At 40.7% G+C, this 27838-nt stretch overlaps 2 protein-coding genes and 2 long non-coding RNA genes across 5 annotated transcripts in view; 2 read left to right on the top strand and 2 right to left on the bottom strand.

Moving 5' to 3' along the window:
* Positions 1-14546, top strand: part of LOC117510911 (phospholipid-transporting ATPase ID-like) — an 86143-nt gene extending 71597 nt beyond the window's left edge. Inside the window, exons 22-28 of the mRNA XM_034170811.1 lie at positions 5014-5197; positions 6432-6655; positions 6853-6936; positions 7804-8049; positions 8158-8296; positions 9729-9859; positions 12964-14546. Coding sequence (XP_034026702.1) covers positions 5014-5197; positions 6432-6655; positions 6853-6936; positions 7804-8049; positions 8158-8296; positions 9729-9859; positions 12964-13293 — 1338 coding nt within the window. The 3' untranslated portion in view covers positions 13294-14546. The remainder of the gene's footprint in view (positions 1-5013; positions 5198-6431; positions 6656-6852; positions 6937-7803; positions 8050-8157; positions 8297-9728; positions 9860-12963) is intronic.
* LOC117510912 lies at positions 137-20381 on the bottom strand. Its single transcript, XR_004560840.1, has 3 exons — positions 20302-20381; positions 3879-3882; positions 137-147 (listed from the first exon to the last, which is right to left on the bottom strand). It is a non-coding gene; the product is annotated as an uncharacterized LOC117510912 (long non-coding RNA).
* LOC117510913 lies at positions 15886-16907 on the bottom strand. Its single transcript, XR_004560841.1, has 2 exons — positions 16475-16907; positions 15886-16315 (listed from the first exon to the last, which is right to left on the bottom strand). It is a non-coding gene; the product is annotated as an uncharacterized LOC117510913 (long non-coding RNA).
* A 5540-nt stretch (positions 20382-25921) lies between the features above and the next one.
* dapk1 (death-associated protein kinase 1) overlaps positions 25922-27838 on the top strand; it is a 215423-nt gene continuing 213506 nt past the window's right edge. The window contains exons 1-2 of one of the 2 annotated variants that reach the window (XM_034170810.1): positions 25922-26314; positions 26418-26545. In XM_034170810.1, the coding sequence (XP_034026701.1) occupies positions 26484-26545 (62 nt within the window). In that variant the 5' untranslated portion in view covers positions 25922-26314; positions 26418-26483. The remainder of the gene's footprint in view (positions 26315-26417; positions 26546-27838) is intronic. The other variant, XM_034170809.1, reaches the window with a different exon arrangement.

The raw sequence follows: 27838 nt of genomic DNA, 5'->3' as shown, positions 1-27838 counted from the left end.
GGACGGAGTCCGCCGTCCTTTTTGCCCACAAAAAAGAAACCTGCACCCATCGGGGAGGTGGAGTTCCGGATCAACCCGGCAGCTAAGGAGTCCCGGATGTAGGTCTCCATTGATTCGCGCTCAGGACGAGAGAGGTTGTACAGCCTGCTGGACGGGTACTCAGCGCCTGGGATCAAATCAATGGCACAATCGTACGGACGGTGCGGGGGAAGAGTGAGTGCCAGATCTTTGCTGAAGACGTCAGCAAGATCATGGTACTCCTCAGGCACCGCTGACAGATTGGGGGGGACTTTAACCTCCTCATTAGCTGTCACACCGGGTGGAACTGAGGATCTTAAACATTCCCGGTGGCAGGTGTCGCTCCACTGCGTCACTACCCCGGACGGCCAATCAATCCGGGGATTGTGCTTTAACATCCATGGAAATCCCAAAATCACTCAGGAGGTAGAAGGTGTTATATAAAACACAATCTCCTCCCTGTGATTTCCAGACACCACCAAAGTCACTGGTTGTGTCTGGTGTGTGATTAATGGGAGAAGGGTGCCATCTAGTGCCCGTACCTTCAATGGGGAAGGTAGAGCCACTAGAGGGAGCCCTACCTCCCTGACCCATCTGCTGTCCAGCAGATTCCCTTCAGACCCTGTGTCCACCAGTGCTGGAGCGTGAAGGGTAAGATCTCCACAAAGGATCGTCACCGGGATGCGTGCTGATTTACGGGCTTTCCCCGCGTGGATGTTATGGCCCACCCTTAACCCGGTCTCTAAGGGCGGGCGTTGAAGTTTAACCGTTTGGGGCAGTTTATTTTTGTATGTGCTCATTAGAGCCACAGAAAAAACACTCCCCGCGAGCCACCCTCCGTTGTCTGTAATGTGATTTTACTTTGGCCCTGCTCGTGTCCATAGCTTCGTCAGCAGGGGGAGCTGTGGCTCCACGGAGCTCTCTGACTGTGGAGCATGGGGACGGCGGCACCCTTTCGGACCCAGAAGGAAGAGGGACGGCTCGCGCCCGGCCACGCCCTTCTCCCCGCTACCGACGGTGTTCTTCTAACCGGTTGTCCAACCGTATAACCAGGTCGACAAGCCCGTCAAAATCCCACGGCTCATCCTTAGCCAGCAGGTGCTCCTTCAGGACCGGAGACAGTCCGTTTACGAAGGCGGCGCGGAGTGCAACGTTATTCCAGCCGGACCTCGCAGCCGCGATGCGGCAGTCGACTGCATATTTGGCTGCACTCCGACGTCCCTGTCTCATAGACAGCAGCACGGTCGAAGCGGTCTCGCCTCTATTGGGGTGATCAAACACTTGTTTAAACTCCCTCACAAACCCAGTATATGTCGTTAGGAGCCGTGAATTTTGCTCCCAGAGCGCCGTAGCCCAGGCGCATGCCTCTCCTTGAAGCAAATTAATGACATAAGCCACCCGGCTAGCATCTGACGCGTACATGACGGGACGTTGTGCAAAGACGAGCGAACACTGCATTAAAAAGTCTGCGCACGTCTCGACACAACCTCCGTACGGTTCCGGTGGGCTTATGTATGTTTCAGGGGATTGGGGGGTGTTTGTTGAATCACCACTGGAATGTCTGTATTTTGTGCTCGGTCGGCTGGAGGAGGTGCTGCAGCAGCGCCCTGAGTGCGCGCTTCCACCTGGGCGGTGAGAGCCTCCATCCTCCGATTGAGTATGACGTTTTGCTCGGTTACTAAATCCAACCGAGCAGTGAAGGCGGTTAAGATGTGCTGCAGCTCACCTAACACGCCTCCTGCCGACGCCTGTGCACCCTGTGTTTCCATTGGTGGTTCAAGCGATGGTTGACGCCCCTCGGGATCCATGACGCTGGCCGAGAAATCCTGTTGTGAAAGTGTAGGAACACGGACCCACAACAGGGGGCGCAAATGAACGGACAATGGAATAAGCCAAAAATATAATAATTTAATGTTGTGAATGTGCACAACAGAGCAACAGACAACACAATTGAGATCAACAGTCAAATTAGACACAGTGATGTGTGGGCAGGCTCAAGGATAGAAGACGCCCGTCCAGAAAAGAGCCGGATCCCACACGCCTTCCACTTCCACCGGATCTGAAGCAACCCCGGAGCCACCAAGCGCTGGGTCGCCAGGTGGCCACTGCCTCCGGCTGTCAGATCGGGTACTGCTGGCAGGAAGAACAGACAGGTGATAGTGGGTGTGTGAACACCCAGCAAACAGTTCAGTACAAAGGTGGAAAGCACCTCCACCTCTCAATCACAATGATCCAGAATTACGTGCAGAACCTGTTGGTAGACTCAGTAGTCCTTAACCGAGGAGCGGAATACGCCAACTCCCCAAACACCCGATTACTCCTTACTTACAAACAGGATTGTCTGCAAAAGCAATGCCACACACAGAAGCAAATACGTTATTACTGTTGTTGATACAGGCTGAGCGGTTTACCTGATCGGTAGACGATTTCTCGGCAGTGAGGTGAAGATGCTGCCCGGCTCTTATGGAGGTGTGATTGATGATGATGAGTGACAGCTGGAGTTGTTGATGGGTGACAGCTGCCACTCCCGGTTGCTCCGGCGCCCTCTCATGCCTGAAGCCCGCACTTCCGGCAGGGCGCCCTCTGGTGGTGGGCCAGCAGTACCTCCTCTTCAGCGGCCCACACAACACTGTCAGTGTTATATTCAGCTTTGTGTTCAGTTAGTTTTATTTTTAGTTTGCTTCGTCTTAGATTCATCTTGCTTTTAGTTAACTTTATATTATTTTCAGATAGCTTTAACTTTTCAGGTAATTTAAACAGTGGTGGGCACAGATAACCAAAAAATTAACTTCAATAACAGATAATCAGATAACTGAAAAGTTATCTTTTATAAAGCTAAACTGATAAACCACCCAAAAATGTATCAGAAGTTACAGATAACCGATAAATTCAAGTATTGTCTCCGGTACACTTGCAACTACTAACAAGCTGATTTTGAGTTATAACAACACAATTGCTTCTGGTAGCATCAAAAGGGACAACAGACCCAAACAATGAGTCAGCACTTCTGTCTTTGAGCATCCTGCCCCCTACTGGAAGCTCCTGTTTACTACATGGCTTCCAGCACAGAAGCAAGCTGGGAGAAGCTACAAAGCTCAACTCTCTACTCTATCACAATGCTGCCGTCAGGCGGAGGTCTTGGAAAATAAAGCAGTGCTAAGTTATGGTTTAGTGTATAAATAAAATGAATACTGATATAACTCCATTAATGTCAATTCTGTCATATATAGATATATAACAAATATCTTTTAATGTTGAATAATGCATTATTTCTGAAGTTTTGTAACAAACACAGAGAGATCACAAAGGATTCTGGGTAAAATGTGCCTCGCTAACACTGATTGGTTGACTCATTCATTATGTAAACCAACACATTAATGTGAGGTGTGTCGTGTGTTGGTGTTTACAGATAAATGTGCTTTTGTAAAATATTCCATTTTTTATTTGTAAAAAAAAGGCATTTAAAAAAAAAAAAAAAGCCAAGCTGTAATTAGATGACTTTTGATATAACCGGTGTCAAAAATAGATAGAACACTGCCATGATCTACTGGTGCCAGACGTTCAGTACTTAAGCTGGGTCTACACTATGCGAGTTTTGGCTCTTTTTTAGCTGATTTTTCATTCGTGCGACAATTTTTTGGATCGCACCGAGTTTCAGGTTAATCGCGCTTCCTGCATCATTTAGTATACATGGAGTAACGAGCTACGTCATCTCACCACCACCTCCTGATCGGCAATCGTATGGTCAGATGAAAATCAAACCTGTCTGATATTCTGGTCGGCCATCGTGAGGGTATCCCGCTGCTGAAACACTACAAGCATCCAACCTCTCGCACTATACATGTGCAAACACCGCAGACCCGTCTTGTAATTTTTTTTTTAAACTTTGATGTTTCCCATCGAGAGTTTTTGTAAAAAATATGAAATGTAAATTAAATTTGAAAAAAAATCTTCTGTTTACGTTTTGCTTCTGAAAACATGAGTCTGACGTGTGGTTTTTGAACGTACAGTGTGTGTGAGAACATAAATTGGATGCTCTGAACCTTTACACCGTGCGGTTCTGTCGTACAGTTTAAGCTGGAACCGAGTACAGTGATTGAAAATATCATACAGTGTCTGCCCAGCTTCAGGATGAATACTGCCATGAACACTAGAGACCGTAAAAACTTGCCAAAACAAAATTCCAGATAATCTGTATCTGCTACATTTAAGATGCGTGGAATTTAATAAACGCAAACACAATAACAACATCTATAAACCCAGAGAATTTATTCACGAGAGTTTTAGGCACTAGAGTTTAATGCTGTTGTCCGTGGAGCCTGATCAGAGTGTCTGAAAGTGAAATGCATTTCTCCTGTCGTGAAAGTACTGAGATTACCCTGTCCTACCCATAATGCACTTGGCACAGCATGTCCACACTAAAACCTTAAAAATTAGCGCATTACTTTAAAACTAAAACATATACCTGATATTTTCACTTTGTAAAACTTCAGACGTGACGTTAATTTAAATAACTTGTTCGAAATTAGTTTGGTTAAAATTTGAACCATAAGTTAAAAATGTATGCCTCTGGATGACTTGGGTGATACTGCCCTTGTATCAGTATGGGGTTAAAAGAAATTAGTTTTTTTTTGTGACCGTTCTCATTTGACTGCAGAGGATAGTGTGGTTTCTTCTAGAAGCAGCTCTCTTCTGTTTGCAGAGGGTAGAACTACACATCAGCTATGAAATATTTAACAGCTAGGTGCTCAACTGATTTTAAATTTTATAAATGTTTGTAGCTGTTCAGCTGTGTTTACGGTCTAAAAATTATCGAACAAAAATTTATCCGATAATGAAAACATTATCTTTGATAATTATCGGATTATTGGAACTGTGCCCACCACTGTGTGTGTGTGTGTGTATATATATATATATATAAACTAAGTTTGAAACTATGTGAATGTGAAGCCTGGCATGGTGCTAACGTGACCTTTATTGGCTGTCTTCTTGCAGGCATATGCCCTGGAGTGCAGCATGGAGCTGGAGTTCCTGAGGACGGCCTGTATGTGCAAAGCAGTGATCTGCTGCCGAGTTACTCCTTTGCAGAAGGCTCAAGTGGTCGAGCTCGTAAAGAAGTACAAGCAGGCAGTCACACTGGCTATAGGGGATGGTGCCAATGACGTCAGCATGATCAAAGGTACAAGCAAGGTGACAAAAGTGTCATGCATTTTTCATAAATCACAAGAGTTCAGCATTGGGAACACAGTATTTACAGCCCTGACATATGGTAGGCTGATTAATGCAAAAGTTAGATCAAACAAGACTGCACATATCCACCCTGACATAACAACTGACCCGACTCTGTGTCACAGGCATGTAGTTTTGAATTCAGCCTCTGCTTTTGCAGATTATGCTGTGTTTATAAGGTGGATAGTATTCATAAAGGTGCTTTGAACACATGGATTACCAATCATCTGTTTACATTGCACCAAAATATGAATGAATTGAGGATTCCCTTACCAAAAAGTAGTACATGCAAGTATGTTTCAAGTATACTTCCAGTTTACTTTTTATATACTTATCAATACTATTTTTTGGTAAGGGTTTGCAACATGAATGTGTATATAAATACCATAAATGAAGCCATCAGTGCAACTGATTTTGTCAAACACAAATAGCAGAGCGACTTAAAATCAGGCACCTCCAAGATTTTGTGTCAGCATGAAGATTTTGAGTTTTTCAGAAGTTATTTAGAGACTAACTCTCATTATTTATATAGAAATAAACTGGCAGAGGTGGTGGCGAAGTGGTTAGTGCACTTGGTTTCAATGTGGAAGGTTCCTACCCCTGCCATGTTTCTCCATGTAATGTGGAGTTTTGTCAGGAAGAAAATACGAAAACAAGAGAGCAATTGAAGGGATGTTGTTTTTATTCCTATAGAGACAAACAGTTCCTTGGACATTCAAGGGTAAACTCAATAGCATTTGCAGGAATCTATTCAAATGTATACTGGATGACAGTCAGCGGGTCTCAGAGAGCCTTTCACATTCATATCATCGCTGAGTTTAGGGTCAGTCTACACATCCTCAGAGGTGGTTAAGTTACCTACATTGAGGAGGGGTATGTTTTGGCTTCTGGTTATTTGCCTGTTTGCTAGTAGAACTACTCAAACATCATGAAATTTGGTTGGAAAATACGTCATGAGAGGAATGAACACATTTATATCTTACTTTATTTTACCCATCACTTTGTTTAACATTATGAAATGAGGCATTTATGTGAATGACTTCATAAAATGATGTGAATGCATGGCAAATGGAGGCCATGCGAGACTCACATTTTAATATTATATTGTTGGAGCACATCCTGTATACTGCCATCTTTTATTATAAATGAATGTATTTATTTATTGTGATTGCTTCCTCTCCTAGTGGCCCACATAGGTGTGGGCATTTCAGGTCAGGAGGGCATGCAGGCCGTGCTTTCCAGTGACTACTCCTTTGCCCAGTTCCGTTTCCTGCAGCGCCTCCTACTGGTGCACGGTCGATGGTCCTACTTGCGCATGTGCAAGTTCCTGCGCTACTTCTTCTACAAGAACTTCACATTCACCTTCGTCCACTTCTGGTACGCCTTCTTCTGTGGCTTCTCTGCCCAGGTGAGGAAGTGAAGAGACTGGAAATGAAGGAGGTGGTTACATGAAGAGCAACGACACTGATTCAGTTAAAAGAAAGAGGGACGTAAATGATTGTTTTCCAGTAAAGAGAAAAAATGCAAATACAAGAGTTAAAGTGTGAAGGACAAACATTGTCACATTCTTGGTTGTAATTAGTATTTGTGACATTTGCTTTTCAGACAGTGTATGATGAGTGGTTCATAACGCTGTACAATCTGGTGTACACAGCACTGCCCGTACTGGGAATGAGTCTGTTTGATCAGGTAAGTACTTAATATTTCTCTGTATGGTCAGTACACTTTTACAAGAAAAGTACAGTAGTGGTGGAAGAAAATCCTGTGTGCTTATATGATCCAAATAATGTAGAAAAGTATGGCATTACTGATTAGTACTGATATAGCACTTGATTATTTTTATGTTTTCTTTATGTTTTCTTTATGATTATACGCTCGTCCGTTTTAGCTGGAATTCTAATATTTTAATGTACTATATTTTTGTGCTCTGGATGGATAGATGGATGTGTCCCTGTTTCCAGTTTAACAAGATAATAATAATAATAATAAAAATAAAATGATTTGTAAAGCATTTTCCATCAAAGTGTTACACAACAAACAAATCAAAATAAACAAGAGCAAGGTCAAATTATGATATAATTACAATTTGAGTAGTTATGGAAATGTTTACGGATGCTGAGACTGGGAGCGCTGCTCCTCGAGTGCGGTGAAATCAGCCATGTTTGTAGCAGACGACCACCCCGGAAGTAAACAAAGCTCTCGCGCATTGGAGGCGTTTCTTGGCAACGGCACTCATGAAGCTGCTTATGCCCGTGAAAATCGTCGACTAACATGAGAATCTTCAAGTTTAGCCGTTGATGCGAAATGGAGGCTAGACGGCTAATATTGGATGACTAATCTTAGTCTATTAAGTGAGTTTAGTAGACTAAACGATTACACCGCTTTATGAAACCGGGCCAAGGAAAACACAGAAAACTCCACACAGAAAGGACCAAGCAGGGTAACAGTGCTAACCACTAATCCACCGTGCCACCCACATTACAAGCAGCCACATAAATTAAATTAATCTGAAAGCTTCTGTAACATACCTCATTTGTGTCTCCCTCTTCTGGTTAGGATGTGAACGATGCTTGGAGTTTCCAGCATCCTCAACTCTACATTCCTGGTCAGCTCAACCTGTATTTCAGCAAGACAGCCTTCTTCAAATGTGCCCTCCACAGCTGCTACAGCTCCCTGCTGCTCTTCTTCATCCCGTACGCTGCCATGCAAGACACAGTGAGGCATGATGGGAAGGACGTGGCAGACTATCAGTCCTTTGCCCTCCTCACGCAGACGTGCCTGCTGTTTGCCGTCAGTATCCAGGTCTGGGGAGTGTCTCTTTTGGTTGACCATCTCTTACAGAACAATGCAAAGTCACGGTGTCTGAACTCATTGTTCTTAACTTTGCTTTATCTCTCCCTCTCTCTATAGATGGGGTTGGAGATATCATATTGGACAGCAGTTAACACTTTCTTCGTGGTAGGCAGTCTGGCCATGTACTTTGTGGTGACCTTCGCCATGTACAGTGACGGGATGTTCCTCATGTTGCCTTCAGCCTTCCCTTTTATCGGTGAGTGAGGGCCTCTCACTAAATAGGCACACAGCATAGTGAAGTGAAATGTATTCCCATTCCCATGTATTGTATGTATTCCCACACCATCCAGCAGGTGTCAGCGTTAACCAGGTGGCAGTGAAGCACGTGATGTTTACCTTTTTATGCAAACTCCCAAACAACAGTCAAAACACAAAAGGATAAGTAGTCTACCCATCTGTTTTGTGTTCAGTTTCAATTAAATTTATTTTCAATAATATAGCGCCAAATCACAACAAAGCTGCCTCAAAGTGCTTCACACAAGTAAGGTCTAACCTTACTAACCCCTACAGCAAGCACACAGGCGACAGTGGTAAGGAAAAACTCAAGGAGACCAGACTCAAAGGGGTGACCCTCTGCTTGGGCCAGGCTACTGACACAAATTACAAAACAATTCACTAAACAAATATACAGGAAATGTTGCTGGTACACAGGACAGGAGGGTTTCAGAAACAGACACCACACCCATCTCTGGATGGATCCGCACCTCAAACAGAGAGAAAAAACAGAATCAGGCATCAGAAAGACAACAAATACAGTATAATTTGTCAGCATTAAGCAACAAGAAAAACAAAAGAAATACTAAGGTGATCACTAAATACTAAGGTGATTCACTAAAAGACCCAGAATTTAGATAAAGTTGAGGCCGCGGACCTCTCCGTTTACTAATAAAATGAATTTAAAAGGGTAGAAAGCATAGTAACATACTATACCAGTATGCTAGCTATACGAAAGGGAAAATAAGTGCGTCTTAAGTCTGGACTTCAAAGTCTCTACAGAATCTGAATCTTTTGTGTTACCAACCTCAGCTTTGGGACCATCCTCAGCCACGTTCGATCTCTTCTTTAATTCCGGTTTAACTGTCCCATTGTTTTGGCACATAGTGGCCATCATGTTTCTTCTTACTGTTGCTAGCAGAACTTGTTAGCTGATGCTGATGTGAAGGGCAGAGTGCAACAATGTGCATGAAATGCGTACAGTGTTTCAGGAGGTAGTAAACAAGTAATTCATCAATAAAAAGTTAAAAATATACACACTCTCCACATCAACTATGAATTAAATGGTGCTGAAAGTTCCAAAATGTCTTAAGTTCATTTTGTGCCATTTTCTAATTTTGTATAGGTAGCAATGGTTTGAATTACTTTACATAAATGATTGAATTTTAGGGGGTGTTTTTTGTTTGGTTGCTCAGTCAACAAACAAAATTACAAACTTGTACAGTAGTAGCCAGTAAACCAGTTGCGAGCAGCATTTCTGATATTTATATTTTTGTATTTATATTTGCAATTTTTTTTTATTTCACTTTTGAAACTCTGTGTGCTTCTTACCATGTGTGCTACAATGCTGCTCAGTTCCTCAGTTTCCCTGAAGGAGTCTTCCCAATGGATTAATAAAGTTGTATCTGATCCAGGAACAGCCAGAAACACGCTCAGTCAGATGAACGTCTGGTTGACAATCCTCCTCACCTCCATCCTGTGCATCCTCCCTGTGATTACACTTCGCTTCCTGCTCATCCAGCTCTGCCCCACCATCAATGATAAGGTACTCACGTAGTTACCAAATACGCCCCAGTTTTCTGTGGACACATGCTGGCATTTGCTATCAGGGTTGGAGTGCCTTGATGCTTGGCTTTGGCTTTAAGGGGCCTTAAGATCCATGTTTTCTGGGCCTTGGTCATCTCAAGAAAGTTAAAGGCATATGGAATTTTGCTATTTTTACAAACAATTTGGGCACCACAGCAATGTGTGCATTAGAGAATACTACTTTTGCTGTTCTTGGAGTTACTTTAATGATATACATATTGCAAATAAAAAGGTCTGTGTAATTTTCTCTTTTTTTTGTAAGAACCTCCATCTTTGTATGGTCTATTTTCTTCTCTGCTCTCCTCCCCCTTTCATATTCATGCCTTGGCTTTGACTTTCAAGCCTTGTCCTTGGCTTTAAGGGTTTGAGCATTGAATACAACCCTCATTGATACACAAGAATTACTTTGGGATTGTGAACTTTTTGACAGCATAAAACAAAAATCCTATAATGGCTTTTAGAGGAAATCCAGGTTTTATCTATCTGTCATTTTTCTTAACCATGCTATATCTCGCCATCTCTGTAGTTGGGGCTGGAGAGGTCATATTGTTTATTGATGTCATTTTTTATTAATATGATTGAAATTAAATACATAAAATGAAAAAAAAAACATGTTTGATTGTGACAACCCAACTTTAAATACAAAATGTAAAAGAAAAACTTTGATTTCCACCAAAGCTCATACGATAAGCACTCTTGCTGTGTTAATTTGTAGCTTCTTGGCAATGTAGTTTTTTTTAATTAACTCAAAAATATGATGGCCAGATCCAGTAGCTTCATTGTGGGTTCTGTAGTGTGTTAATGACTCTAGTAAACAGACCAACAAACAATAACCTTGGTGTACTTAAAATGAGAGCAGCAGTGATCCAATAAGGTCCTGGGGAAATAACAATGGGTGCAGCATTACATTCATCAATACAGCATATCCTCATCAAGAGCATTTCTCTTTTAATTTTAAAACATTGACTAAATTATATTTATAATACTGTATATGATTCATTACATACAACCCCAATTCCAATGAAGTTGGGACGTTGTGTGAAATGTAAATAAAAACAGAATAAAATGATTTGCAAATCCTCTTCAACCTATATTCAATTGAATACACCGCAAATGCAAGATATTTAATGTTCAAACTGATAAACGGTATTGTTTTTGTGCAGATATTTGCTCATTTTGAAATGGATGCCTGCAACACGTTTCAAAAAAGCTGGGACAGTGGCAACAAAAGACTGGGAAAGTTGATGAATGCTCAAAGAACACTTGTTTGGAACATTCCACAGGTGAACAGGTTAATTGGAAACAGGTGAGTGTCATGATTGGGTATAAAAAGAGCATCCCCAAAAGGCTCAGCCATTCACAAGCAAAGGTGGGGCGAGGATCACCACTTTGTGAACAACTGTTAGATTCAGAGAATCTGGAGAACTTTCTACACATAAGCGGCAAGGCCGAAAACCAACATTGAATGCCCGTGACCTTCAATCCCACAGGCAGCACTGCATTAAAAACCAACATCATTGTGTGGGTTCAGGAACACTTCAAAAAACCATTGTCAGTTAACACAGTTCGTCGCTACATCTACAAGTTAAAACTCTACCATGCAAAGCGAAAGCCATACATCAGCAACATCCAGAAACGCCACCGCCTTCTTTGGGCCCGAGCTCATTTGAAATGGACAGACGCAAAGTGGAAAAGTGTGCTGTGGTCTGATGAGTCCATATTTCAAATTGTTTTTGGAAATCATGGACGTCGTGTCCTTCAGGCGAAAGAGGAAAAAGACCATCCAGATTGTTACCAGCGCAAAGTTCAAAAGCCAGCATCTGTGATGGTATTGGGGTGTGTTAATGCCCATGGCATGGGCAACTTACACATCTGTGATGGCACCATCAATGCTGAAAGGTACATCCAGGTTTTGGAGCAACACATGCTGCCATCCAAGCAACATCTTTTTATTTCGGCAAGACAATGCCAAGCCACATTCTGCACGTTACAACAGCGTGGCTTCGTAGTAAAAGAGTGCAGGTACTAGACTGGCCTGCCTGCAGTCCAGACCTGTCGCCCATTGAAAATGTGTGGCACATTATGAAGCGCAAAATACAACAACAATTAGTGTTCTCAGTTCCCAAATGCTTATTGAGTGTTGTTAGAAGGAAAGGTGAACTAACACAGTGGTAAACATACCACTGTCCCAGCTTTTTTGAAATGTGTTGCAGGCATCCATTTCAAAATGAGCAAATATTTGCACAAAAACAATAACGTTTATCAGTTTGAACATTAAATATCTTGTCTTTGTGGTGTATTCAATTGAATATAGGTTGATGAGGATTTGCAAATCATTGTATTCTGTTTTTATTTACATTTTACACAATGTCCCAGCTTCACTGGAATTGGGGTTTTATATACTTTTAGAACAGAAAAAGCATACAAGATGAAATAGAAAATCAGTCACTAAAAACCCTAGTTATCTCTCACTGCCTGCAACTCATGCAGCAGGGTATTATTGTCTAAATATATTGCATGGCTGCCAGCCTGCCTTTAAAGCAACAAATTAACCTGTAATATTGATCTCTAAAACTTCTTCCAGTAGGTAGCACTTAATCTACTACTCTAAGCAGGTTTGTTGTCATGTCCCACAGCAGCCTGTACTCAAGGTTCTTGAAATTGACCAATATCTCCACCTGGTGGAAAATAAATGCAGGTACAATGTAATTTCGCCATGAGATCTAGTAGAATATGGTTAGCCTACTGCTTTAACCACTACATTATCACCTCCCCCAGCACAGAAAAGAGATATGGAGAAAGTTTATAAAATGAAGAAATTAGAAATAAATTCCCATCAAGTAGGTCTCAACAACTTTTTAAAGTCTGTTATGATCTCCTAAATCTCAACCACAGACGAGGCAAGTGCTACCTTTTCATTTTGAGCAGCTTGACAAAAAGATGAGAATAGTATTTATGTTGACAAATACCGGAATTTTTCTTAAGAAAATGTTTATAGAACGTTTGGATAAATGTGTCTCTACTCAGCATTTAGATTTTGTCACTATCTATCTCAAATTCCAGGTGATGTTTAAGATGAGACAGGCCAAAGCAACACCTCTTCCTCCTCCTCGACGTGCCCGCATACGGAGAACCAGTTCCCGCCGTTCAGGCTACGCCTTCTCGCACGCTCAAGGCTATGGTGACCTGGTAACTTCAGGGCGATTTCTACGCCGTCCTGCAGTGTCACGATCATTGGGTTTCCCCCACACGGGTCGCACCACCACAGGCTTCAGTCCGATGGGACGATCAGCTGGCTACAGCCCAACAGGACGCCCCCAGAACAGCAAATCACAAGATGTGGAGGTGACATCTCTGCAGATGTACAGGACCATCAGAGATCCTGCCCTCTGACACGCGGCAGTTGAATGCCATTAATGGACACGGATGTTTTTTACATCTTTGCCATGAAGAACCTGCCTGGGCTGGGGCATCTCTCACGAGTATATGCAATAATGTACATGGTCATCTTTTTATGAGTTTATGGAGACTATTCTCCAGCTCATCTCACGTCAAGTCAGCCAAGTAAAAACTACAAGCGGCTGAGACACTAGAAGCAGTAACAAGGTGATTCATTTCTAATTTATTTATATAAACCAAAATCAAAAATGTGTGACTTTAAGATCTACATCATCTCTCTGCACTTGTTCCGTTTGCATCAGATGAGGAACTAGCTGATGGAGAGACCTTTTTGTTTGTCTGCACTCATGTATTAGCAGAAGGGAACTAATGAAAAATGAGAAGTGTCGCCAAGTTTACAGAAGACCAAATGTGTGACGCACCCACAAGTACAACAGGGCAGAGCACAGAAGAAATAACCATCAACGCCTTTTCCTTTAACATTTAAATCATGCACCACAAGTGTCCTTTTTTTAGCATTTTATTTTAGTTTCAAAAGCTGTAATTGGTACTTCGCACTTAGGCAGTGTCGTGGCCATATGTATACAGTTTATGGTCATGTCGCAGTGTTGTCAGTGGCTGAAAAGAAACGTTTTGGTTTTTAACATATCACATTTTATATGTGATCAGAATTCTATGCAAGTAGCTCACAGTGGCTGTAACGCTTGGAATTACTATTTTTGAAATGGTAATTTGGCAGGCAGTAGGAGATGCCTTCACTGTGACATACCCTTTTTAATTACACTTCATGTTTAGGTACACTTTGTTTAACTTACATCATTTTTGAAAAAATTACATATATAGCACCATTATCAAATAAAATACATAGTGTTATAACCAGGGCTTTAAACCATTTTTTTATTTTCTTTTTCAATCAGTTCCTTCAGAGCAGAATCAGTATTTTTACATTGTAAAATTATAATTTCTGAAGTGGTTAGAACCTACATAAATAGTAATGCTGCATGTAAGACTGTGTAACAGAACAATGTGTATATTTTGGGCATTATAAAAATGGCTATTGGCATAGGCTATCTTTTACTTTGTAGTCCATCCTTAAAACTGCAGTTAACAAGCTAGCTATGTTACGCTGGGCACACTGTTTAGCCTAACCAGAGCTAGCTAACAATTTCTGACATTATTTCTCTTTACATATTAGCTGATCAACCTAAGGTCTAATGCCAACATTTAGAAGGTAATTAGCAAAATATTTACATTTAAAAACATTTATTTACATTTAGAAAACATTTAAATATGTTTTCTGGGTTTTTAGATGTTATTGTGGTTGTTTTATGTAAACATGCGAGAAGCTCAGGTTGTTTCTCCGTTATTTTCAGTGGGAGTTCTGAGGGAAAATGAAGTTTGCTCTTTAACTCCCTGCTTATTGTTCTTTACAACACTTATAACATTTATAACGTTCACTTGCAATTGTCATGTCATTTTTCAATGTTTAGACTGCAGCAACTCTGGTGTGCAAGGGATTATGGGATATCTCAATAGGGCGAATAGTTCATTGTTAAAACAGCCATTAACAAGCTAACTACGTTACGCTGGGCACATTGTTTAGCCTAACAAGAGCTAGCTAACAATTTCCAACATTATTTCTCTTTACATGTAGACTGTTTTCATCTGATTTCATGAACCCGGAGGTTTGCCATTTCAACAATACTCTATCCCATCTGTTTATACCAGCATCTATTCTTAGCGTTCAAATGCTGTCATGGTCAGTTATTGTCGTGTCGTCAGTTGCCACAGTCAGTCAGACAGAGACGGACCTGCATTACTATAAATTACTTAAGGTGATAAGGAATCAGGATAAAGCTTCTGAAAAATGTGAGAATGTAAAAAGTGATTTTCTACAATATGACCTCTTTAATAATTGTTATATCTGAGACCATTTCATTTTTAAATTTGTCCATTGTACATTGAAGATCATCAATCAGACATTTTTAAAGCCTGTGTTAATTAATGATCATTAAGTTGAACAAAGCCTGAAAGTTGGTCAAAGCACAAACTCCCACATTTAAGATTTAACAGTATACAAATAATGAATGTTTATGAGGTCAATTGTACGAATCATGAGGTGAATATTCATTCCATTGAAAGAATGTAAAAACATTCATTATTTGTTTTATATAACAGCTAAAATAGATCTTTGTCATTTGATATTACATTAATTTATAAAAAAAACAGAAAAGGCTTACAGTTTGGTGTGCGGCACTGGTGCTTTGACATCAACAGTCCAACACGAACTTTAAATAGGAGTCCAAAATTGTTCTCAATTTGGAAAAACAGATGTAGTCCGTGTGTGTGTGTGTGTGTGTGTGGGCGGGGTTCACAGTGTGCAATGGTGCAAAACTTATGGAACCAAATTGCATGAGAAATGGAACCATATTTGCGCGCTAAATGCACAGCAACACAAATGGGACGAATAATCCATATCACCAATCTAATGACAAGGATCCACGCAGCCGTTATATAATGATGGTTATTAAAGCATGTTAACTTCAATATGAAAAGTATTTAACATGTATTTTACCTGTATGTGTGGCAGAACAGCAGGAAACATTAAGGGAGAACAATGAAGGTAATCCATGCGCTGTGGATGTGCTGATAGCATTACTTTTCCATTTGTCCGGCACAATCCATGACACTTTTTTCTCATACCCAGCCACAAACAAGCTGGTTATAGACATATACAAGCTTTTGTGGTTTTTGAAGTCCTCTGACAGGGCTCCATGAAAATAATAAATAATTCACCGTGTCATGTAGGTAACACCAGGCAGTGACTCTTGAGTCTCTGGCCACACAGATGATGGCACTCATATGGATCTTCATCACCAATTAACTTCATCTTCATCTTATAGCGGGATGACTCTATCTCTACATCTCCCAGCTGTTTCACAAAGTTTTGCAACGTTTTCGTGAACTTTCATGATTGGAGAGAGTAGAACGTATGCTTCCCCTATCTATTGTTTACCTGGCGAATTATGGTTGTGTCTGTGCTACACTTTTGTTTTGCATATGTTCTTTGTTAGTGTTGTCAGTGTTTTTATTGTTGTGCTTGACTAAAATGAATGCCCTGTTCTGTTTGCTGCAAGACAAATCTTCCTACGGGTACAAATAAAGTCACCTGAACCTGATGATCCCACCAAGATGGCCAAAATGGCTGGTAATGCCCATAATGCTGACGTCAGTGAAAACACTATTAACCTGTCCATCAACCACTGTTTAAACTAAAGTGTAATGCCAACAATTAGAGTATAAACTACCCAGCAAAATATTTACCTCCTCTCTAGCGAATATGGTTATATTTTACTCTGTAGTCTGTTGCTAATGCTGCAATTAACAAGCTAGGTTAAGCTAGTCACATTGTTTAGCCTCACTGCAGGTACCTAATGATTTTCAGCGTTATTTCTTTTAATATGTTAGCCTGTCCATTAAACACTGAAGTAGGTGTCTGAGGTCATCATTTCTAAAGTGTATTTGCCTGTGTTGTGGCTGGGGTGCCTGGCGTGCCTGGCTGGCTTTTGTTTGTCTTCTGTTTTCTGTCTTCTGTTTTTCCTTCCAGGTGGCATGCGTTCAGGACTGTGTGGCTGAGTTATTAGGACCTCACCCTGATCACCTGAGGCTGGTCATGTGCAGCTCGTCAGGACTCACAGCTGTGGTGCATATTTATGGATTGGGGCATGGTTGCATTTAAGTCTGGAGTACACAGTGTGTATTTGCCAGAGACTCGACCTTGTGACCAGACGGGTGAGATCGACGTTTGGAGAACCATCTCATCATCATGGATGCAGAGACCGTACCAGGTTTGATGCCATGGTCTGTGAAAGAGGAGGGGGTGAGGTCTCACGCTCGTCAGCACACTTCCTGAGGTACTTTAGGTTTTGTGACTAACATGAGTACAGTCAGTAAATGTGTCCCCCACACCTTATTATATTGAGCTGTTATGTTAGTCATTTAATCAGCTTCCACTGCAGTGGAGAATTGAACTGGGTGTTCCATGCCTGCAGGGTGGGAAGCTGATTGGTGATTAAGCCAGGAAGTGTTTGCTGTTTATGTACACCTTTGAGTGGTCTCTCTGTGTGTGGAGTGGTGGACTCACATGATGGTTTCTTCTTTCACAGACTCGGTTGGTCGCGGCCACCTGGGGGGTGTCGGCGGGGTCCTTGGGTCCGAACTGTTCTGGCTCCGGACCGTTTGTGCTGCTGGGAGCGCACCGTTCTTCCACCTCGCCAGACCGCGCACTTATTTGTTAGTAATTTAGCACTCACTGTTATGTTATTAAATTCTGTTATCCTTTGAACCGTGCTCTGCTTATTTTATACTGGGTCCTGTCAAACGCTGGTCGGTTCTCCGACTGCGTCCGACACATAACAGCCTGCTCTGAATGGAAACTGAGTGACCACACCACATTTTACTTTATTCACCTGCCGCTGGCAAATTTCTCTCCACCATTTAAAGATGTTCATGAGGAAAACAAGAAATGAACTTGTCACCAAGTTATTTCAAGCAAAAGGAAAAAATGGTAATAAAAGAAAAAAGAAAGAACTATCAACCAGTTACCATTATTTCAAATAAATATTTTTGTTCCTGAGCATTGCAATATAAAGTTTCTGGTTTTGTTTAGATTTTCATTTTCATTCCTTGAACCACTTTAAAGCCTCAGTTATCTTATATATAATACACAGCTGTATGTGTCTGCCTATGTATGTCTATGAAAATGTTTCACATTGTCAATCACAAACATTCCAACAAAATGGTCATAACATTTATTTTATCATCTACAATACATGGAATACCTTCATTATGTACATAAGATGAAGACAATCTAATAAAAACACTGAATTCATGTACTAACTACTTACATAGATGCCAGTCTACTGCTGCATGTTGGTGATTGTGAATACATGTATGTACAGTTCACACAAACGCCAACAGGGGGGATTCATGTCATACAAAAGTACAGCATATCCTTTACGTAAGTATATTACAGTTTCTGCCAACTGCTTACTCCCAAAAAGCGAATGACTAAAACTTCAAATCCAACACTTCTTGTAACAATAGCTAAAACAAATGTGACAATACCTTAAACGCATTTTCTGCTTTGTACTTTGCTTGCAATTCTTCAACACAGTTGTTGCAGAACATTACACACAGTTTCCTACATTAGACACTGAAATCAAAGATTAAATACCTTGGTATCATTGGGAAAACACTTTTAGTAAAATGCAAAACACATCTGGTAATTGGAAATACCGATACTTATGCACATATCTGAAAACACAGATTTTCATTAGTTGTCAGTTATAATCATCAAAATTAAAAGAAATAAACACTTGAAATATATCGGTCTGTATGTAATGAATGAATATATTACACAAGTTTCACTTTTTGAATGGAATTACTGAAATAAATCAACTTTTTCATGATATTCTAATTATATGACCAGCACCTGTATGTAGAGTTTTGACACAGTGGGCCAAATTTTGCAAAATGTGTTGTAAGCAATGGGCAAAAACTGAATTTCAGTGTTTTTATTCAGTTATTCTCAAACCATTACACTGTCAAATCCAAGGACTTGTCATCTACAAGTATCACTTGCGCACTCACTCAGTGACTCCATTATGACATGCATGATGTGCAAATTGTAACTTATTTACCAATCGGAATAGTTAAAAAAAACAGGATTTGCCTTGATGTTTAAAAGAAAATGTTATGTGCTTTATTTCATAGAAAAGCACTCAGGTCATTAAAAAAAAAAAAAAAAAACTTAAGGTTTCATCTGACAGAGTCAAAGAATAAATTATTGAGAAATTTGAAATGTCACATTACTGATTTTGTGCAATTTAGGAGTGAGCACTGGAAACACAACTTCTGTACGTATATCCACATAAGGTCTATTTATTACTTTGTGTTTGGATGTTAGAAGAACAGGAATTTCTACAACTGCTGAGTGAAAATATTTAATATTTTACTTTTAGCATTTTGCTACCTAATGCACTGAAAAAAGAATGTTTGAACCAACTTAAAAAAGTGTTACAATTTGTAAAAACCTGAATGAATTAAGTTGTTTGAACTTAAGTTTGAAAGTTAAATCAACTCTAACTTACAAACGTAAGTTCAAACAACTTAATTCATTCAGGTTTTTACAAATTGTAACACTTTTTTAAGTTGGTTCAAACATTCTCTTTTTTCACTGTGGTATCCATGAATGAGACTTTTTTGCCCTTCTAAAAAGTTTTAAATTTAAACCATGAGGACAGATGGAAAATGGATGTTTTTGAATTTGTTAAAACAAGCTAATTTGAACAGAGGTTAACCCACTCGAACCAGGAATTGTTACACAGCGTTGAATATACCGTGTGTGTGTGCGTGCATGCGTGTGTGTATATATACGTGTGCGCGCAATTTTGATCATGCACAAACTGTGAAGAGCTGATATTTGCTAATTGGTGTGTTTATGTATTTTGGGGTAAGGATGAATGGCGCCAAAACTGAACATTGATTCAATTAATATTTTTAGAGAAACTACATATATTATACAAATAATGAATGTTTATGAGTTCAATGGTATGAATATTTCATGAGGTGAAAGATGGAATGTTCCATTCAATGATGCAAATGGAACATTCCATCTTTCACCAAATTAAATATTTGTTCCACTGAAAGAATGTAAAAACATTCATTAGTTGTGTTATATAACGGCTAAAATACATCCTTGTCATTTGATATTTTATTCATTTATAAACAACAGAAAAGGGACTTACATTTTGGTGTTTCACTGCTGTTTACTTAACAGTCCAACACTAACTTTAAATAGGAGTCCAAAATTGTTCTCAGTCAACTTAGAAAAAACAGTGAGATAGTTCAAAAATAATTCTGACAATGTATTCTGTGATGCCCTGCACTGACTTTGTGTACTTCCAAAAAAAAAAAGAAAAGAAAATAGACTTAGTGTACTTCCTCAGTCCAGCGAAAAATCACATCAGAAATTAGTCCACCTTTTCTTCCCAACTTCATCCTAAAACAGCTCTTCATGTATGTGTGTGTGTGTGTGTGTGTGTGTGTGTGTTAGAAGAAATAGCACTATTAATTAGCTCTGGTCAGTCAGCAAAACAACTCTGCCATGTTCAGCTTAACGCTGCCCCCACGAGTGGGCAGCATGCAATGGGACAGAAAGTATGGAACCAAATTTGCACAGTAAATGGAACCAAATTGCACACTAAATGCAACGCAACACAAATGGGACTAATAATCCATGTCACGTGACATACAAAGTACCAATCAAATGACAAGGATCCACTCAGCCATTATATAATAGCTAACAACACTGAACAATGGACATTAATATTTACATTCTGGAGTCACGCACCATTCCTGCAGGGGGCAGTAAATCATCTATATTAAAAGCGGGAGTGCATGTGATTTTATTTAATAAGTTCAATGTAAGTATATAATATAAATGTAAATATGTTACAAATAAAAGGATGACACAAGAAAGTGAAAACACTTGTGGTCCATTTAAAAATCAGACGACAGAAGTAATCAAATAACAATAATATAATAATTATAATAATATTGTGTACTTGATAACAACCTAAATGATTTATAAATGCATTAAGATAGTAAATTAACATTAAAATTACAGAATTAACAGGAAATAAAAGGGTTGAGTTCTTCAAAAAACTGTAAGCTCTAAGTTTCTAAAAACATTCTGGACTCACACGTCATTCCAACTCATTATAGAAACTATGCACAATTTATTACCACCATTGAAAAATGTCAGCTACCTATTGTATAAACACGACCCAATCTGGAGCCCGTGGATCCCCACAAGCAACGTGCTCGTAACTAATTACTTTTTTGAAGTAGCTTGCCAAACACTGCTACTCATGTTATGCATCCATACTATGAAGCTTATTTCATGATACATTAATGTTATATGTGGACACTGGCGTCCTCCACGTGCTCCTCTGTCCACATTAAATAAATATATCACAATTTGTTCCATATCCCTACCACGAGGTGGCGCGATCACCCAAGTAATTAATTGCTCAGTCAAACCTCATCGCAGGGGCGGAGATTATGTGCTCGAGTCGGGGCTGCAGACAGTCTTGACCCCATCCGTCTATTTTGTCTTATGGCGATAGGGTCCTTCTTGTTAATTTTTGGGGCGACCCAGATTTCACACAAATTTTGTCCTTTTTCTGTTTCTTTAACATTTTAATAGTGCCACACGGGATTCCCTTTGATCTTGCCCTGAAACATGATTTCCTTATGATGTTACAAAGAACCAATGTTTTAAAGAGAGAACCATTATTATCTAGAGATATACACTGACTCCTCTTCTGGCTACTGTTGTTGAGTGGTTATTGTTTTTGTTGTTGTTGCTAGTAGAAGTAGTAGTAATACAGTTAATTATTACTGGTTTTACTCGCTGTAGATTACATTGTGGAGTGAGGTGACTAATAATTAACCAGTTAAAATATCTATGTGATCATCTGTTTCCTTTCCAAAGTGAGACAACCAGTCCTTTCCTCAGTCCGTAGAGATGACTTCTGTCTCCCAGATCAAACAAAGATTTTACAGCCGCCGGAGGAGTTCAGTTCCAATACCACAGGTCCCTGGAGCTTTATCCACCCTCAGCTGTTTCACAGCCTTTGCGATCTCAACAAGCAAACATTAGGGCTCATTCAGCAACAGTGTAGATGAGTGGGTGAGTGAGTGACTGAGTGAGAGAGTTAGTCCATGCTAGCCACCATATGTAAGCAATAACTCAAACATAATGCATACTGCTGTCAGCTTTTACATCTCCAATTTAGGGCATATAGAAATGACATTTTGATTAAAATGTGGTGAACTCTAATGCATCACATCAATCAACAATGTAACTTTGTTTAGCCCATGTAATATCCAGGCATGCACATAACTGGTGTTCATGGAGCATGTGTCTGCTAAAAATAAATGATGTGCAGCAGAAAACACAGAGCTCAGTGCTTTACCTACAGTCTGTCTTCATCGCTTTCCTCCTGAAAATCACTCCCCATCATGTTTTCTGCTGTGCAACATTTATTTATGCACAAGTACCATGAGAAACAGTTATGTACATGTTTGGTAATATCTCATAGACGTGTTTACCACCTGCTGGAGGCTGCCTCTGCTTTCATGATGCCCACATCTTGTTCCTGTATTGTGAATTACACACATGGCAAATTCAAAACAACATTCCAATACATAATTTCAAAGCCTTGGAAACACCTTTTTCAAACATTGTTCCACAGTCTGCATGAAAAGAAAGACCTCTTGGGCTGTGCTGCCACCTGCTGGTCCATTCAGAAATGTGCACCCATATTAAATGATAACTTTCATATTCAATCAGCAGAGTCTGTACATACACTTGCATGTATGTTGCTTATCGTCATTATTACTAATATTGGTAGCATAGTGGCTTAGTGGTTAGCACTGTTGCCTCATAGCAAGAAAGTCATGGGATTGATTCCCACCTGTGGCCTTTTTTTTTGTTGTGAAGTTTGCATGTTCTCCCCATGTTTGCGTGTTTGCTCCTTCATGTAAGGAGATGCAGGGAAGGTGGATTGGAAACTTTAAACTGTTTGTGTATATGTGGCCCTGTGACAGACTGGCGTCCTGTCCAGGGTGTACCCAGTGGCGGTCCTAGAGTGATTTACTCCCCGGGCGAAACCCCCTGCGTGCGCCCACCCGCGCACCCTAACGTGGCCACCACCTCCGCCCCACCACCCATGAAAACACTAACTTCATCCAGAACACCCACAATCCCACAAATTAACTCACAACAGCTATTTTCAAGAACAAATTTCCGGTTTTAATGTCTACTGCAATAACAAACACAAAGATAAACAATAATTACTTCAATAAAGTTTTTGAACATAAAAAAACAAAAGACTCAGTGACTTCACATTACAACTATGTACAGTACAGGTATTTAAGAAAGCACAACTGCACTACAGCACCACCCCATGGTCAAAATATTGCACGTCATTCAGTTTTACCAACAGTGCACTTTGCAGTATCATAGAGTACCATTCACCATAATGAACAAGACTTAAACCTCCATTAAAGTCGCACCATATAATAACAAAAGAAGTTAATCTGTATATTACAGAATACCATGAAGTGACTAAAAATGTACAAAAAAATCCCTATACATTAAAGTGGCAAAAATGGTAAAGCGCAATTATGTATCATAAATAAATGAACTAACGACAGGTGAATTCTGTACCCATTACTGTACACATAAGAAGAAATAACAAACACTATTGTGTATCATAAGTAACAGGAAGCAACAAGTGAAGAAGTTAACACTCTTTAAAGGCAAAAATGGCAAACCACAATAATTTGTCATAAATAACAAGAAGTGCAAAAGAAGTAAGAGGAAAACAGTCTATATACAAAAGTTTGCAGGAGGGCATCATAATTGCTCATTATCCGTGATGTGAAATTCCATCGAGTAGGAGCATTTCTGGGCAACCTTGAGCAGCCTGCAGACTCAAGAAAAGACATCCTGTTTGTGGATTTTGAGAAAAATGTGGCAAACCCAGAGTGATGCAAAAAATATTCTGCACTCAGATATTTAGCCCCCTGACACAGAACCAGATTCAGTCTGTGTGCATAGCAATACACAAACATTGCACTGGGGGCTATTGCTTTAACTTTGGCCTGCAAACTATTGAGAGCTGAAGCCATGACAGCAGCCATGGCTTCTTCGTAAGGAAGACTATCAAATGGCTTCGCCAAAATCCGGTCCACAACATTCAAATTGTCTGCCATCATGTGCAGCTTGCTACCTAGCTAGCTGGGACTGGCGCGAGCCCAGTGTGAAGTTTGTCCGCCTGTGAGAGCTTTGTGACGGTGGAGGAGCTCAGCAGCACCCGCTGCTCGGTAGGGACAGAAACTGTGATAGAAGAAAGAGTGATAGAAGTCAGTCTCCAAACACAAGCAGCTACAAAAAAAAAAACACACCAGAAATAGAAGCTCGAGTTGTCGCTAGTCGTTTTTAATAAAGAAAATGCCGCTAAGAGGATTAGGAAAGTCTCCGGTTCAACTCAGAACAGAATGAAAATTAAAAAATGCTCCCACGGATGTTTACACCAAAAGATCGCTGATTCGCTCATTTCGCTGTCAATCAAAAAGGGGGCCAGCCGAGGCCAGCCCACTGCCCCATAGACACCCAGACACGCTGAGCGTCCGATGGGCGGGACAAAGCCCAGCATTTATCCAATGACTCGTCTCGTTTCGCTGCAGTTTTTGCTTCGCTATTGAACTGAGTTTAAAGCACTGTGAAGCTGCGGGAATACGTAAATCAATACATACCTTTTTCCTTTGGTCGTTTCACTTTTTCTTCTTTCTTTTTCTTTCAAAATTGTGCACCTGATGGCTTTGATCGTTTCCTATCCATGATTATGTCCGTTTCGAGCACCTCCTCGTCCAAACATTGAATGATTCCCCCCTCCCCCTGCACAAACTCTGCACTGTGCAGCGTTGCTCACCTAACGCGAGAGGTGAGATGGGGGGGGGCGCTCTGCCGTAACGTAACCACGAACTACCCCGTCAGGATACCCCCCCCCCCCCCCCCGATTTTATTTAGTTATTTTTTGGACAGGTTTTTTTTTTTTTTTGACCGTTTTTTTTTCTCGCACGCTCGTGCCGCCCCCCTGCGATGCCGCCCCGATGCCGCCCCAGGTGGCTGCCCGGTCGGCCCGCCTCCAGCACCGCCCCTGGGTGTACCTCACGCACTATGACTGCTGGGATAGGCTCCAGCAAGACACCACTTTAAACCACTTCAAACCTTTAAAAATGCAGAATTGTTTTAGGTGGTTTTACAAACATCAAGCTAAATATTAAGATAAATGTTGATACAAATATGCACCTTAATAAAACAGCTAATCGTTCCTCCCTAAAAGACAGATTAATATAACATCTAATGACAGACATTTAGCACGTGAGGGCATGTTTATTGAAATTTGCAATTCATGGATGTTTTGTATAAGGTTATATTGTAGCCTGCAGTCTTTTGATGTCAATTTCAATTGCAATTTCAGGGGCACTTCAAAAATATTTAAGATAATTATAAAATAAGAAAAAATGGCTGTTTGTGCAAAATTTTGTTTGATTTTTTTTTTGGGGGGGGGGGGGGGGGGTCGGAGAGGGTCTTGCCCAGTATGTATGTGGGTGTGTATGTATATGTGTATATATATATATTTCTACCTCATTTCTTATGTCTGTACTGTTTCAAGTATTAGTATTATTGCTTATCCTCGCACACGATGTTTGATGCACATTTTCCTCTACTTGCACCCATCTTGTGTGTTTTTTAAGAGCTGACGTAACATGTGAATTTCTCCTCTATGAGATCAATAAAGTTTATCTTTATCTTTCCGTGGACTATGCGGAGTTTCCTGATTTCCGGAGGACCGTGAACGCAGCAGCAGGAGCAGACTACGTTGTTTGTGAATATTTAGCAGAAGCTCCGCGGCGACTCGTGTTTTAAACGGAGGCGCGTTCACTGGATGCTCTGCTTTTACGGTGGAGACAGCTTTTTTTTTTTTTTTAATGTGGGTTCTGAAATAAAAATGTGGTTGTGAGTTGACTGAAGGCGGAGCTGCTGGTGCCAAACCGTGTTCCCTTGGCTACGACAAGCTTTCACACAGGTTATTTGCGTTGCTAGCCAGCCGGTGTCGACACAGCTCCACTTTACTATCTGTGAAACTGACAACTGATCTCAGACCAGCTGCAGGGGCAAAGAAAAGGATAGTAACAGTGCCAGGACGACGCTGTGGAGGAGCAGGTTCACCCGTGACTTCTTTTGTTGACTGAACGCCCACATAAAACTCACTCCTGTGGGGTTTTTGTCTTTGTTATTTTGTTGTGGCGAGGAGGCGCTAACATGCGGCGGGCTGTCGGCCGTAGCCGTGCCCGGAGAGGAGGCTGCTTCTAGGTGAAGCAGCAGGACCTTCGTGGCCGGGACGACGGTGGGGGATCGAACCCACGCGGCTCGCACCAAAAGACCGTTCCTCTACCACTTTCATCCCGCTACATAGGGATGGCGCTGCTCTGAAGAACCGGAGGACTTGCCTGTGGTGTGTAGAAGGAAGCGCCGCGACAACATGACTGTTTTCAACCAGGAAAATGTTGAGGAAATCTATGAAATTGGAGACGAGCTGGGGAGGTAAGTTTTGCTGAGCACTTTTATCTGAAATGGTTGTAAATGCGCAGCAGCTTCCTTTTTTAATGGCTGAGGTGTGACAGGGGAGGTTTGTGGAGTAGAATTTATGCCTCATCCGTGATCTGTGCCGAGTTACTCTGCTTAAAGGGGTCGTACAGTGTAAAACGAATGTTCATTGGGCCTTTACGCCTAAATGCAGCTGGACTTTCATATGAAACATACTCAAAGTTCGGCTGTTGTCCATCTGTGCACGGAAAAGCTATTCTGCTATAAGCAAAATGTAAGCCTAGAATGGCTCATTTTGGCTTCCGTGACATATGTGTTTTGCAAGTATGCGAATGTGAACAAATTCCGGATAATTTGCACTGCTGAAATTGACCACCTGACTGAGCAAGCTTGGGCTTGGGTGTCAAATCCACCCGACCCTTCTGATCTGAGGTGGGCAGGGTTGGGATGTTTACTTTAAAAATATATTCCGATACAGTTACCAGTTACCTGTTGAAAAATGTAATCAGTAACATAATCCAAGTACCATAATATTAAAGTAATGTAATTTGATTACTTTCAATTACTTCTGGATTACTCCAATATCAAATATACTAATACAGACAAAATAAACTAAATAGAAATAGTCTTGACTACATAGTACAGTTTATTAAGCAAAAATAAAGCTGTTTCTTTTACATGGCATGCTCTGTTTTACTTCACATTATGAATTAAGAGCACCCACAATATCGTTTTAAACACACCCACTGTTCACCTGCCAAATTTTCAACAAAAAAATGCCAAACAAATGAAGGATAATGAAAACTCAGGCATGTGCGGATGAATTTGTAATTAAAAGTGGCTTGCAGAACAATATAGAAAACAAAAAAGTCTACTACCTGTTCAGTAAATTCGCACCATGTTTAACATATCAGTCCACTTATTGAACTTTCAAAATAAGAACAAAAACATAATGAAAACCATTAAGTAAATACTGTCAGTAAGGAGGCGTGGTCGTCATTTTAATTCCGGGCAAGTTGGTGATTTGCGTGCGTAGAAGTTCAAGAAACAGGTGGAATATGCCGGAAAGCTGCGCATGTTGGCAAAGCCACAAACGGAGGAACAAGGGAGACAATATTTCCTTCCATAAGTAAGTGGTTTTGGTTCTTCTTGTCACTTTGTCCGTGATATTTGGATGATAAACAGCTGTATGTCTCCAGGCGTACCTGTGTCGCCTGATGACACGGACCATTAACTCTTCACTTATGTCTAGTTGATATTTTCCACTGCTAGACCAATGTCTAGTTAAAA

This window comes from Thalassophryne amazonica, chromosome 5 (genome assembly GCF_902500255.1).
Source record: "Thalassophryne amazonica chromosome 5, fThaAma1.1, whole genome shotgun sequence".
Lineage (NCBI taxonomy): Eukaryota > Metazoa > Chordata > Actinopteri > Batrachoidiformes > Batrachoididae > Thalassophryne > Thalassophryne amazonica.
Note: the sequence above shows the minus strand (reverse complement) of the source record. Positions and strands in the feature narration are given on the sequence as shown.